A 14,271-nucleotide genomic window follows, 5' to 3' on the forward strand; every position below is an offset into this window, starting at 1 on the left:
TCATTTCAATATCTTAATAATAAATGAATCGCTCCTGTAACCTCTAACCAACCGGTCATCGACCATTCTTTGTAATTTTTTTACAACCAGATAATTGGTTGACCTCATCCACCTAGGAACAAAAGAAACAATGACTTTATTATGTAGGTAGCTACGACCTCTGCAAAAAAGCGGTAGCAAATCTAGGTAGGAATATACAATGTTGACCGATTTCACAAATGAATTGTCTCAAGGGACTAATGTAAGGGATGCCTAGAGGTGATTGACTAATTAATCACTTGATTGACTTTCTTTGTGTTCAATTGTTTACTTTTTTAAAAAGAAGAGATTATTAATAATCATTCTTCTACGGAATTATCTCGCCTTATTACGATGAGTTGTGGTTTTGTTATTCTCCATTCAGTCCATTGTAGTCAAGGGTCATGACTTTTGGTTCGTCGTGTGTGTCCCAAGTGCCACTGATCGCAGGTTCAATGCTCGTTAGGTTGACAGTCAGTCTATGTACTTACGCTCTATGCATCTTCTTGGTAGGTAATGGTTCCTTCTTTAGGGTAAACGGCCTGCCTTTTTCTGCACAGTTGGTCCCAAGGCGATGCTCTCATCATTGAACAAGAGAAGTCCCTCTTATTGTATTGCATTTGAATTGACTTTGTACAAGAGTTAGCTGGGTTAAAGAGACGCATCTGGCATTCTTCTAGCCTGTAATCTAGAGCGGTCAAACTTTCTTGACTTGGCGGGGCGGAGCGCTACCGCGCTCCTTAATTACAAGGAATAGGTCAATTATCAGTGCTTCATAACGTGTCTAATAATCCAACATTCTTCCCTTGTCTTTTCGAGATGACTCTGCACAAACCCCCTGTATAATTACCCCTCATAAACTTTAAACTATAACTTCAGAACGAGAAAAACAAAAAGCCCCCGAGATCTCGTTTCTCAAACATCTTATCTCACTGATAGAGAAGAGATGGTTCATAGTAGAGCGACTCCATCATTGAATCTCTCGACCCCTCCGAAAATTTTGTCATTGAATCAAAGGATAATGGTTTTGCTATCAGCTGCTGAGTGCAAGGGTGCATTCAGACCTTGTTTATTTACCAGGAGGGAGGGGCGGACTGGCAATGAGGGGTGACTTATTGTCTTCAGCGTGATGATGTTTGCCTTTACTCTGAACTGTCGCGTTTATCTTTTTGAAAAAATTAGAAAGGCTTTTCAAAATTTGAATTCACGAACTTTACAGAGTGTAGGTATATGGAAACACAAAGACCAATTAATGGCTGCACTCTTATGAATAGAGATGAAAACGAATCTTTTCCTTGTCAAAAACAGACGTGTTTCACAAACAACTCAAACGAGATATCACACAAGCCCAGAAATCTTTGAAATATTGCTAACCATGTTCTTCATATTTCTGTTACAGGTAGAATTCTCTACGATGTCCCATGTAAAGTATGCCAGGATCACTCTTCGGGGAAGCACTACGGAATATTTGCCTGTGATGGATGCGCTGGATTCTTCAAAGTAAGTTTACACGTGTCTGCCCCTAATAAATAGATTTGGGGAATAGCAACTTTTGCATTTTAAAACTCTAGGAGCTAGGAGTCAAACTTTCAACAACGGAACATTGATTGTGACCTTCAAATTAAATTTAAACATATACCTTCTTTATAAACATAACATAAAAGGAATTTTAATTGTGTTAAGCATAAATGCTTGTCACAAATGTCGTTCCCTGCTTAATATACCTTCTTTATGGTGGAAATAAGGAGTTAATTTAAGCGGCTGAGCCTTAAAACTGATCAGTCTGTAACTGTTTCGGACTGCTAGTAAAACCTAAAGTGCTGACATGAGATATTCTTCGTATGTTTCTGGCCTGCCTTTTTCTACAAAGTTGGTCCCAAGGCGATGTTCTCATTAAATTAGTGAGGGCCCTCTTATTGTATAGCATTTGAGTTGACTTTGTACAAGAGTTAGCTGGGTTAAAGAGACGCATCTGGCATTCTTCTAGCCTGGAATCTAGATTACAAGGAATAGGTTAATTATCAGTGCTTCATAACGTGTCTAATAATCCAACATTCTTCCCTTGTCTTTTCGTGATGACTTCGCTCTGCACAAACCCCCTGTATAATTACCCCTCATAAACTTTAAACTATAACTTCAGAACGAGAAAAACAAAAAGCCCCCGAGATCTCGTTTCTCAAACATCTTATCTCACTGATAGAGAAGAGATGGTTCGTTGTAGAGCGACTCCATCACTGAATCTCTCGACCCCTCCGAACATTTTGTCATTGAATCAAAGGATAATGGTTTTGCTATCAGCTGCTGGGTGCAAGGGTGCATTCAAATCTTGTTTATTTACCAGGAGGGAGGGGCGGACTGGCAATGAGGGGTGACTTATTGTCTTCAGCGTGATGATGTTTGCCTTTACTCTGAACTGTCGCGTTTATCTTTTTGAAAAAATTAGAAAGGCTTTTCAAAATTTGAATTCACGAACTTTACAGAGTGTAGGTATATGGAAACACAAAGACCAATTAATGGCTGCACTCTTATGAATAGAGATGAAAACGAATCTTTTCCTTGTCAAAAACAGACGTGTTTCACAAACGAGATATCACACAAGCCCAGAAATCTTTGAAATATTGCTAACCATGTTCTTCACATTTCTGTTACAGGTAGAATTCTCTACGATGTCCCATGTAAAGTATGCCAGGATCACTCTTCGGGGAAGCACTACGGAATATTCGCCTGTGATGGATGCGCTGGATTCTTCAAAGTAAGTTTACACGTGTCTGCCCCTAATAAATAGATTTGGGGAGTAGCAACTTTTGCATTCCAAAACTCTAGGAGTCAAACTTTCAACAACGGAACCTTCAAATTAAATTTAAACATATACCTTCTTTATGTTGGAAATAAGGAGTTAATTTAAGCTGCTGAGCCTTAAAACTGATCAGTCTGTAACTGTTTCGGACTGCTAGTAAAACCTAAAGTGCTGACATGAGATATTCTTCGTATGTTTCCAGAGATCTATCCGAAGGAATCGACAATACTTGTGCAAAGCCAAATCAGAAGGATCCTGCGTGGTGGATAAAACTCATAGGAATCAATGCAGAGCTTGCCGACTCCGGAAATGTGTGGAAGCTGGCATGAACAAAGAAGGTAAGATAAGTTTTGATAAGAAAAGCAGTTCTCTAATATCTTAAGTCCAATAAATAGGAGTAGTTAGTAATTATCAAGACAAGTAATTCCGTTATAGGCATGAACAAAGAAGGTAAGACAAGTTTTGATAAGAAAAGCAGTTCTCTAATATCTTAAGTCCAATAAATAGGAGTAGTTAGTAATTATCAAGACAAGTAATTCCGTTATCTTTAAGAAATTACCAAAAAAAATAAAACAAAGATAGGTAACTCCCTTCTACGGCAACCCAACTTTTGATAGGAAAACCAGTTCCTCCAACAAATCAAGTCCAATAAACACGAATAGTTAGGAAGTTATCAAGACAAGTAATTCCGTTTTCTTAAACAAATAACTAAAAAATAAAACCATGAAAGGCAACTGGACTACCAAGGTGCACGGTACGGTGCAGCGATATTAGAGAAAACATGAAATTTCAATGTGATAGGAAAACCAGTTCCTCCAACAAATCAAGTCCAATAAACAGGAATAGTTAGGAAGTTATCAAGACAAGTAATTCCGTTTTCTTAAACAAATGACTAAAAAATAAAACCATGAAAGGCAACTGGACTACCAAGGTGCACGGTACGGTGCAGCGATATTAGAGAAAACATGAAATTTCAATGTAGTCCAATAAGATGAGTTCAAAAAGTAATGTTTTCAGGAAAAAATTCCCAAAGTTTTTTTCTCGACGGTTTTATATGTATTTTTGTCAAATAGGGGTTTTAACTTAAAGCTAAATCCCATTTGTTCTTCTCTCACTTTTCCAGCCGTCCAACATGAACGAGGTCCCAGAAATTCGACCATAAAACGACAGATGGCTCTCTACTTCAAAGATCCTCACTCGGAAGGTGTCGTCCTGAATTTGGCCAGACCGAAATCCACTTCCCCAGAACCATCACCACTTATGCACTCTTCACCTTATACATCACCAACCATTGATAAGGTAAGCTTCGAGACTTGGTGCTTTACAGCTTTACTTTGCTTTTTAGGTCATTGGCTTTTTCTCTTACAGCCAATGACCTTGTCCTTCGACCAAATCTGACGTTCTTTTTAGGATACTTCCTTTTGAAAAGGCTTTTCCCAATGTTTGTAATGGTGATGTTTAGTTTTCTCCGATGTTTTGATGTTGTAATTCTTTTCTTTTTTAACCCCTTTGTTCTTGGGACTTGCTTTGGATTTCATTCTTTTGTCATCACTCAATATTTCTCCGAGCTCTCTCGTTAAAGCTTCAAATGTAAGATCAAAAATGAATGTGATATTTCAAATATTAATGTGACATTTCCTTCTGTTTCAGCTTCATCCAGCACCTCCTGCTCTCCCCTGGATGTATCTCCCCATGACTAGTTCCAAATCCATGAACGAATTAGACTTGGTGCTTTACAGCTTTACTTTGCTTTTTAGGTCATTGGCTTTTTCTCTTACAGCCAATGACCTTATCCTTCGACCAAATCTGACGTTCTTTTTAGGATACTTCCTTTTGAAAAGGCTTTTCCCGATGTTTGTAATGGTGTTAATTTTTCTCCGATGTTTTGGTGTTGTAATTCTTTTCTTTTTTAACCCCTTTGTTCTTGGGACTTGCTTTGGATTTCATTCTTTTGTCATCATTCAATATTTCTCCGAGCTCTCTCGTTAAAGCTTCAAATGTAAGATCAACAATGAATGTGCTATTTCAAATATTAATGTGGCATTTCCTTCTGTTTCAGCTTCATCCAGCACCTCCTGCTCTCCCCTGGATGTATCTCCCCATGACTAGTTCCAAATCCATGAACGAATCCGCGGCAGATCTCTTGTTTATGAACATGAACTGGGCCAGAAGTTTACCTGCCTTCACCAGTTTGAGTTTACGTGATCAGGTAAGTGTCTGGCTATTTGAACTGTATGTCTTTCAATGTGTTCACAAAAAGGTAACATCACGGTCCACGGAACTACTGCAAGAGTAGATCTGAAACACCCGATATGGCAATGGTACACAAATTTAATTCTTGGGGTAACATTGTCAAATAGGGGTTTTAACTTAAAGCTAAATCCCATTTGTTCTTCTCTCACTTTTCCAGCCGTCCAACATGAACGAGGTCCCAGAAATTCGACCATAAAACGACAGATGGCTCTCTACTTCAAAGATCCTCACTCAGAAGGTGTCATCCTGAATTTGGCCAGACCGAAATCCACTTCCCCAGAACCATCACCACTTATGCACTCTTCACCTTATACATCACCAACCATTGATAAGGTAAGCTTCTAGACTTGGTGCTTTACAGCTTTACTTTGCTTTTTAGGTCATTGGCTTTTTCTCTTACAGCCAATGACCTTGTCCTTCGACCAAATCTGACGTTCTTTTTAGGATACTTCCTTTTGAAAAGGCTTTTCCCAATGTTTGTAATGGTGATGTTTAGTTTTCTCCGATGTTTTGATGTTGTAATTCTTTTCTTTTTTAACCCCTTTGTTCTTGGGACTTGCTTTGGATTTCATTCTTTTGTCATCACTCAATATTTCTCCGAGCTCTCTCGTTAAAGCTTCAAATGTAAGATCAACAATGAATGTGCTATTTCAAATATTAATGTGGCATTTCCTTCTGTTTCAGCTTCATCCAGCACCTCCTGCTCTCCCCTGGATGTATCTCCCCATGACTAGTTCCAAATCCATGAACGAATCCGCGGCAGATCTCTTGTTTATGAACATGAACTGGGCCAGAAGTTTACCCGCCTTTACGAGTTTGAGTTTACGTGATCAGGTAAGTGTCTGGCTATTTGAACTGTACGAGTATGTCTTTCAATGTGTATTTGATGGTTCACAAAAAGGTTACATCACGGTCCACGGAACTACTGCAAGAGTAGATCTGAAACACCCGATATGGCAATGGTACATAACCCCAAAAAACTCTAGGCAAATGGGGTCTTTGTTTAAATTTTATCTCAAAAACTTTTTATGGTCTTTTTTCTTCTTCAAAACGGACAAGCGAAAAAAGACGTAATGCATAATCCTAGATGCCGAAAACATGATACAGAGTCAACCTAACATTTAGATTTCAATCAGCTACTTGGCTCCGATTCTCAAGAGTCCACAAGTATTTCACTTCTTACGCTCATACTACACATACACACACTCATACTAGGAAAGGGTCCATAAACAAGATGTAGTACTACACGATGGGTATGCTATGACAAAGGCATCCGAGCATAATTTATAAGTTACTTAGGCTCATGTGAAAAACGGGGAGTCTTTTTTAATTCAAGTGCATCAACACGAGACATGTGGTAGATAATCTGCGATTAAATAATCGCTAAAAATAAAATGAATAAACACAACCAAAGACAAATATCACAACTAACCTGAACTCTCCCGCATCATGGCGTTAATAGCGGTGAGATACTCGTCAGAAATACTCGGACTCCACTGGGTTCGAACCCGCGCATTCCACTCTGGAAGGACTTGTATGACCGCCGCTATACGGAGAGTGGTGAGCAAATGTTCCAGACGGAGCTGACTATGCTTCGTATCGTCACAGAGGAGAACTCGAACCTAGAAATAAGGAATGTAAGTTTTTCTTTCATTACGAAATTTCACACTAGGCTTACACGTCGCGTCGGGGGTCGCGGGTTCGATTCAAGACGGGGTCGAAATTCACTGCCGCCATACAAGGTCACACCCAAATCTTCCTCAACAAATACATCCACACTGTCTACCCCAGTCAGCCCACACGGTTCTGCAAGATACAACTCATCCTGCCTCGTCTCAAATCCATTCCGTCTCTTGTCCTCGAGGAGCTGTTCTTCAGGAACATCATTGGCCACAATACCACCATCAAGAAGACCATCTGGCACATGTACAAGAACGCTGGCTTGTGAGAGTTAATCTCCGGTCTGGTGCTGAGGCTGTGCAAATATTTTACATGCTGATCGGGATAGCTGTCTGCTGACTCAAATCGGAAGCCTGCTACACATCTGTTCAGTTCTATCGAGTAGTTTTGGGTGCAATAGTCCTACATATTGGACTCCGCACACAGGAATTTCGTCAGAAAAGACCCCCCTTTCCATGTCAATCGGGTGACGTGAAGAAAGCTTAAAAAGCAATCAATAGTTTCAGACTGCAAATGATCATAAATGATGTTTGTCAATTACTTGTCAATATACCTTTTTTTGCCTTAAGAAATAAGATGAAATCAAATCAACAAATAATAACTGAATTATTTTTGTATTATTTCTATGTGAATTTATACGAGTGCCTGCAGATCTTTATATTTTTTGTATAAATATTTTTATGCTGTTAATTTTGTTGTACATATTTATCATGTTAGTGTAAATAGAATTTATTCAAGAGAGCAATACCATTATATGTAAAAAACAAACCGTTATGTTGGAAACTTTTAGGTCTTTGATGTTCACAAACGGTAAACTTCAACATTATGAACCTGGCAGTTCATAGAAAATGGGTCCATGAGATCAATATGACATGCAAAATTGTAAAAAGGATTAACAAACAAATAGAAGAAAAAGACTGATACTACACATCTGTTCAATTCTATCGAGTATTGTTGGGTGCAATAGTCCTACATATTGGACTTCGCACACAGGAATTTCGTCAGAAAAGACCCCCATTTCAATGTCAATCGGGTGACGTGAAGAAAGCTTAAAAAGCAATCAATAGTTTCAGACTTCAAATGATCATAAATGATGTTTGTTAATTACTTGTCAATATACCTTTTTTGCCTTAAGAAATAAGATGAAATCAAATCAACAAATAATAACTGAATTATTTTTGTATTATTTTTATGTGAATTTATACGAGTGCCTGCAGATCTTTATATTTTTTGTATAAATATTTTTATACTGTTAATTTTGTTGTACATATTTATCATGTTAGTGTAAATAGAATTTATTCAAGAGAGCAATACCATTATTGAAAAGTAAATATACAGATTGAAATTTGAAAGTAATTTATTTAAAATTCTGGTGAGTCTATTTTATGCAAATTCTAAATTCTTCCACCCATAATAATTATTGTAAGTCCCCAAACCAAAATTTTGACAAATAAGCTACCTCTCTTTTTTACTTTATCCAGTGAGCCAAGTTTCCTCTACAATAGGACATAATTATCGCCATATGTTTTCCTCTCATCCGTTGTTATTTCTCTTCAATGAGGACATTACGAGAGGACAAAATGCCGCCGCCAAATTTCGAGCCATGGATTTGTACACGGAAATCACTACTACGATTTTCACCAATAAACCTTTTACGGCAAGGAATCCTGGAATATAAGCCACGACAGCTTGGCCTGTGCACCTAGATTTAATATAATAGCATTTGAGAGCAAGAGCAAAACAGATGAAACAAGGGATTTTTGCTGAAGAAGTCTTTACGGTTTACGGATCTCTTTTTGCTGCGTTTAAGAACACTGACGTTAATTTGCCCGTCCGTGAAAAACAAAATCGCACTCTTACTTCAGAATGTTATTTTAAAACTTACCTCCTATTAAATGTATACGGGTTATCAGGTATACACTTTTTCGTCATACGAAAGACTTTTGCAGGGATGCATTTTTCCGAACCGTTAAATCTTGTAGAGCGACCCTTACCTATAGCTATTGTTTTTTTTTCTTTTCTAATCACGTGGTGATAATAGTTTTACCTCCTTTTACTTTCTAATCAAGTTGGGATTTACCTTTGTACTTCGTTAGCGGCTAAACATCGTCAGACCAGTTGAAAGAGAAGCAGGGAACCTAATTCCCTAAATACATTTCGGGATATGTAGCTAAAGAGAAATAATGGTAATGGACTGGCTTAGGTGCAAAACGCGGGCACTTTGTTGGCTGGCAAAGGAGGAAGGTCTTTCCAATCCCATATACGGGCAAAGATTAATAAGATCAAAACAATAGTTTTTACCACAGATAAAATGATTTAGTCTTTTGCATTTTCAGCTTTAGGTAGGTACTTACTCTAGTAAGTACTTGGAAATCTTGGAATCAAACTCTAGCAAACTAAATTAGGATTCCACAACTCTACCTCCAAGCTGGTAGGACTGTTGAGTTTCTGTACACTAAACACCTGTATGTTGAAGCTATTGTTTTCCTGCCAAGTACATCGGAGTTGTGATTGAAATCTCTCAACTACTTCACAGTTTGAAAAATATACATTTGTTACAAAGTTTCAAGTGGTTCACTATAATGCAAACAATATGGTTGAACTGTTTCTTAAACATTTTTCAAGTGTTTGCTACTTTGACACGGAAAGTCTAGCCCTATATGCGAGCAGATTTACCTTTGTGCTTCGTCAGCGGCTAAACATCGTCAGACCAGTTGAAAGAGAAGCAAAGGGAACCTAATTTCCTAAATACATTTCGGAATATATGTAGCTAAAGAGAAATAATGGTAATGGACTGGCTTAGGTGCAAAACGCAGGCACTTTGTTTGCTGGCAAAGGAGGAAGGTCTTTTCAATCCCATATACGGGCAAAGATTAATAAGATCAAAACAATAGTTTTTACCACAAATAAAATGATTTAGTCTTTTGCATTTTCAGCTTTAGGTAGGTACTTACTCTAGTGAGTACTTGGAATCAAACCCTAGCAAACTAAATTAGGATTCCACAACTCTACCTCCAAGCTGGTAGGACTGTTGAGTTTCTGTACACTAAACACCTGTATGTTGAAGCTTCAATGCAAAATCCGAAACCATTGTCGATATACACAACTTGTTTAATAAAAAAAAACTCATAACTTGATTAATAATTTCCAAGAGAGGGTTCTCAAGAAGCACTTGTCAAATCATCGTACAATGCATAATTGAAATATGAAATTCTTCGGGTATTTATTTGCTCATTATAACTTGAGTTTGTTTCATGATCATGAACAGTGGAGAGTAAAAAATAAATAATAATAAACAGTAACAAATAGTTTTCGTTGTTCCACGAAACAAAACAAAATAATGAATATTCCTCCGGTTAAAACGTTCCTTAAAATGTTTTACAGGTGCAAATAGGTGGTGAATTCCATATATCAACCATATACATACAGAAAACAATAAAGTTTTTAACGAATAGGGCACATACATTTACTTACAATTTTAACTGTTGACATTGGTAAGAAATCAGGTTAGTTTAATTTTCTACGATAATTTCTAACGTTCTAGCAGTAGGACAGAAAACAATAGGGTTTTCAACGAATAGGGCACATACATTGACTTACAATTTTAACTGTTGACATTGGTAAGAAATCAGGTTAGTTTAAGTTTCTACGATAATTTCTAACGTTCTAGCAGTAGTAGAGGCAAAAACGTTGAAAACGCTTTTAATACAAGAAATCAAACTGCAACAAAAGGTTTTCAACGAATAGGGCACATACATTTAACATTTACTTACAATTTTAACTGTTGACATTGGTAAGAAATCAGGTTAGTTTAATTTTCTACGATAATTTCTAACGTTCTAGCAGTAGTAGAGGCAAAAACGTTGAAAACGCTTTTAATACAAGAAATCAAACTGCAACAAAAAGAAAAATATCGGTAATAGAAAAACAGCACTTCAAAATTTAGTGACTAGGAGCCTACTTACTAGAACATTAATTAGTGCCAACTTTCTTCAAGATTCGAACATCAGATAACAAAAGAAGAAACCCGTAGAAGAAATGTCCCGACCGACCTTTGATTTATTCAAAAGCTGTCCACCATCCTGATGATTCGAAAGAATAAACTACCAAGACATAATGGACAGCTCATGTTTACATTTACACAAAAGCCACAATGAAGATATTTCGGGAGATTTGAAAAAATCAAAGGGAAAATGTTGAAGCCTTTGATACCTATACCTTATCCATTTGAATATGGCAGCAAGGAGTCATCGACCCAAAATGAAAGAACCAATCAGAATGCGAGAACTCCTTGCATAAAGTACAAACAAAAAGAGTACAGCGCAGAAGATATGTGATTTTTCAACATTATTGTTCCTTGGGGCGCCCCCCCACCGAGTGAGGATTTCTTACATTGAAATGCGGGCTTTCAGAGGGAATCGGGGATGAGGGTATTCTGAAGGGTACAAGTGGCTCTTCTTATTGAACTGGTGGGAATGTCTTCACAAGTCTCCCATATTGACGTGTTCTTCTGAACTGTCAAAAGCTTGTTCATTATCAAGAAGGTCATTTGATCCGCACAAGGAGATTTCATTTCAGTTTTGACAAAAAGGCTGTGATGGAATTTTCATTTCTTGACTCAAGACTTCGTGATGTGGGGTATGCAGGCATATTTTGAAAGTGTACCTCATTGAGTAGCAAGATTACACATGAATATCATCAGGTGGTGTTTATGTGAAAAGAGATATGCGGGGGAAAATCTTTTTATGGGAATTTAAGGTAATTGCTCTCTTATTTACTTTATCCAGTGAGCCAAGTTTCCTCTACAATAGGACATAATTATCGCCATATGTTTTGTGTTTTCCTCTCATCCGTTGTTATTTCTCTTCAATGAGGACATTACGAGAGGACAAAATGCCGCCACCAAATTTCGAGCCATAGATTTGTACACGGAAATCCCTACTACGATTTTCACCAATAAACCTTTTACGGCAAGGAATCCTGGAATATAAGCCACGACAGCTTGGCCTGTGCACCTAGATTTAATCATAAAAGACGTGTTCCATATTAGATCCAGTCACAAGGCTACTCCAACCCTGTATAATCGTCATATTTACTTTTGCCTTGTCGGCAAGCACATCATATTTTTTGACGATGTCAGTGCCAAATTTGGCTATTGTTTGTCGATGGCTTACCGAGATTATTTATTGTAAACAAACTGAGGTTTGTGTTTCCTTTTGTGTTATTTTCTTCACTAATGAGAGACAATCAGATAATCCTTCATTATAATAATAAACATTACCTATTACCTTCTAACTTGTTTAGAGATTTACAGTTATTTTTCTTTTTTCAATAGAGAGTTAGTTAGGTTTGCCAAATAGCCATTTTGACAGACGGACGCTTTGTAGCACTTACCTACCTCTGGCTGTATGCCTTTCTCTATTCTCTCCCTCACTTTCAACTTGCTAACTTCCGAGAATGACTGTCACATTTGTGACCATTTCTCTTGCCACGGAACAGAATGGAAACGAAGAAAAAATGTGACTTTCAAGAAAATCTAGTGAGTACAAACCATTGAAGTTTAGCTGAAAATGTTTTCGGCTCCGGCAGGTACACCTGAAAAATTCCGAGAAAAGTATGTTTATATTAGAGTACATAGGTCTGTTCTCTGTTCTGAATTCCAAATCATCTTTGAATTCTTCAATTCACCAGAAGATGAAAGAAAAAAATAAAACATTCATGAATAAGTTGGACAAAAGCAGCGAGACAATTGAGACGGAGGTAATGGTAATGAGTCCATATCCACATTGTACCATATTGTGAGCCACTGCCTATGAGACTTAAGTTGGAAAGGCCTTTTCACTTTTTATCAATTGAATTATAAAATGGACTGATGCATAGGTATGACTTTTTTTTGACACAAACATTGCTCTAAGTCCAATGAAACGAAAGTTTACACCTATCTGTTATGACTATGACTGTCTGCCCAGAAAACAATACTACCTATGTGACCTGTAAAATTAACAAAGGAAAGGTGACAGCTTTCACCTCTTCAAAAGAAAACTATGGTTTAATATTGTTAAGGAGTGAGATTGAGTTTAAAAAAAATAATCTTTTATTATGACGAAAAATACTTAATACTAATAAAAATTGCGTTTAAAAAATATAGTGAATAATAAAAGTTGCAAAATAGTCTCTTAAAAATATAATAATTAAGTAATATTAAAATATAAATATTTGATAAATAAATACGGGAATTATAGTAATTTCAATAGGGGCGAAGGAAAAATGATTGTTAATCACAGTGTACACTTATTTATTGATCTTGAGTTAATTTAGTGAATTTGAGTAAGGTAGAATGAAAGAGATAGCCTGAACCAGGTTAGTTTGTCAGTATGCCCGCCATTCACGTTCAGACTGTCTGACAGATCGCGGTCTGTTATACGGTCTGTGTGTGGTGGGCATTACTATAAAAGAAATACATCTGAACCCGGGCAAAGTTTGGAAATAAACGACCTACATATACATACATATAAAATCCAAGTGCGTACAGTATTGAGCAAGTCGATAGTAAATATGATCCAAAAAAATCTAAAACTAACAGAAAATATTCGTCAAGAATAGAATAATAGTGCCTATTTATACTGCTCATATAGGACGGAAGTCCCTTTACTCCAGCAGTAAGTAGGCTACTACTATTATTGTGGTCAAATTCTCAAATTATATTGAGGATAAAATTCCATACCTCGGCTGGGATTGAACCCACGCCCTCCTGTTTACCAGGCGAGCGCCTTGACCACTACACCACCAATGTACCCACACTTTGCAAGTGAATAACTGTGCCAATAAGCCCTTGAGTAGAATAACTGTGCCAATAAGCCCTTGAGTAGAATAACTGTGCCAATAAGCCCTTGAGTAGAATAACTGTGCCAATAAGCCCTTGAGTAGAATAACTGTGCCAATAAGCCCTTGAGTAGAATAACTGTGCCAATAAGCCCTTGAGTAGAATAACTGTGCCAATAAGCCCTTGAGTAGAATAACTGTGCCAATAAGCCCTTGAGTAGAATAACTGTGCCAATAAGCCCTTGAGTAGAATAACTGTGCCAATAAGCCCTTGAGTAGAATAACTGTGCCAATAAGCCCTTGAGTAGAATAACTGTGCCAATAAGCCCTTGAGTAGAATAACTGTGCCAATAAGCCCTTGAGTAGAATAACTGTGCCAATAAGCCCTTGAGTAGAATAACTGTGCCAATAAGCCCTTGAGTAGAATAACTGTGCCAATAAGCCCTTGAGTAGAATAACTGTGCCAATAAGCCCTTGAGTAGAATAACTGTGCCAATAAGCCCTTGAGTAGAATAACTGTGCCAATAAGCCCTTGAGTAGAATAACTGTGCCAATAAGCCCTTGAGTAGAATAAAATGTATGCTCTTTCACAAACCTATCGAGATTTCAAAAGAGGTTAATGGATGTCAATTTTTTAGCTCTGATGGGGATGATGGATGCCAAATATGCCATTTTTTCGGACAACAATGGGATTGGAATTT

General features: G+C 37.4%; 2 protein-coding genes across 2 annotated transcripts in view; both read left to right on the forward strand.

Annotated features, from left to right (window-relative positions):
* The window catches only part of LOC113469102, a 33,069-nt gene extending 27,805 nt beyond the window's left edge, over window positions 1–5,264 (forward strand). Inside the window, exons 7-14 of the mRNA XM_026826552.1 lie at window positions 1,418–1,518; window positions 2,159–2,189; window positions 2,670–2,770; window positions 3,018–3,153; window positions 3,939–4,114; window positions 4,466–4,543; window positions 4,875–5,024; window positions 5,226–5,264. Of these exons, the coding sequence (XP_026682353.1) occupies window positions 1,418–1,518; window positions 2,159–2,189; window positions 2,670–2,770; window positions 3,018–3,153; window positions 3,939–4,114; window positions 4,466–4,543; window positions 4,875–5,024; window positions 5,226–5,264 (812 nt within the window). The remainder of the gene's footprint in view (window positions 1–1,417; window positions 1,519–2,158; window positions 2,190–2,669; window positions 2,771–3,017; window positions 3,154–3,938; window positions 4,115–4,465; window positions 4,544–4,874; window positions 5,025–5,225) is intronic.
* Window positions 5,265–5,272: 8 nt separating this feature from the next.
* Window positions 5,273–7,016, forward strand: LOC103513321 (nuclear receptor subfamily 2 group E member 1-like). Its single transcript, XM_008478137.1, has 3 exons — window positions 5,273–5,401; window positions 5,753–5,902; window positions 6,741–7,016. Exons 1-3 carry the CDS (start codon window positions 5,273–5,275, stop codon window positions 7,014–7,016), a joined length of 555 nt encoding a protein of 184 aa, XP_008476359.1.
* Window positions 7,017–14,271: the final 7,255 nt, after the last annotated feature.

This window comes from Diaphorina citri, unplaced genomic scaffold (genome assembly GCF_000475195.1).
Source record: "Diaphorina citri unplaced genomic scaffold, Diaci psyllid genome assembly version 1.1 scaffold954, whole genome shotgun sequence".
NCBI lineage: Eukaryota > Metazoa > Arthropoda > Insecta > Hemiptera > Psyllidae > Diaphorina > Diaphorina citri.

What these genes read in the sequence shown, in the direction of transcription:
- LOC103513321 (XM_008478137.1), top strand. Translation starts at nt 5,273, where the DNA reads ATGGCTCTCTACTTCAAAGATCCTCACTCAGAAGGTGTCATCCTGAAT. An exon ending in CATCACCAACCATTGATAAG is followed by an intron (nt 5,402 to 5,752) that starts GTAAGCTTCTAG and finishes CTTCTGTTTCAG; the next exon opens with CTTCATCCAGCACCTCCTGC. An exon ending in GTTTGAGTTTACGTGATCAG is followed by an intron (nt 5,903 to 6,740) that starts GTAAGTGTCTGG and finishes ATTTCACACTAG; the next exon opens with GCTTACACGTCGCGTCGGGG.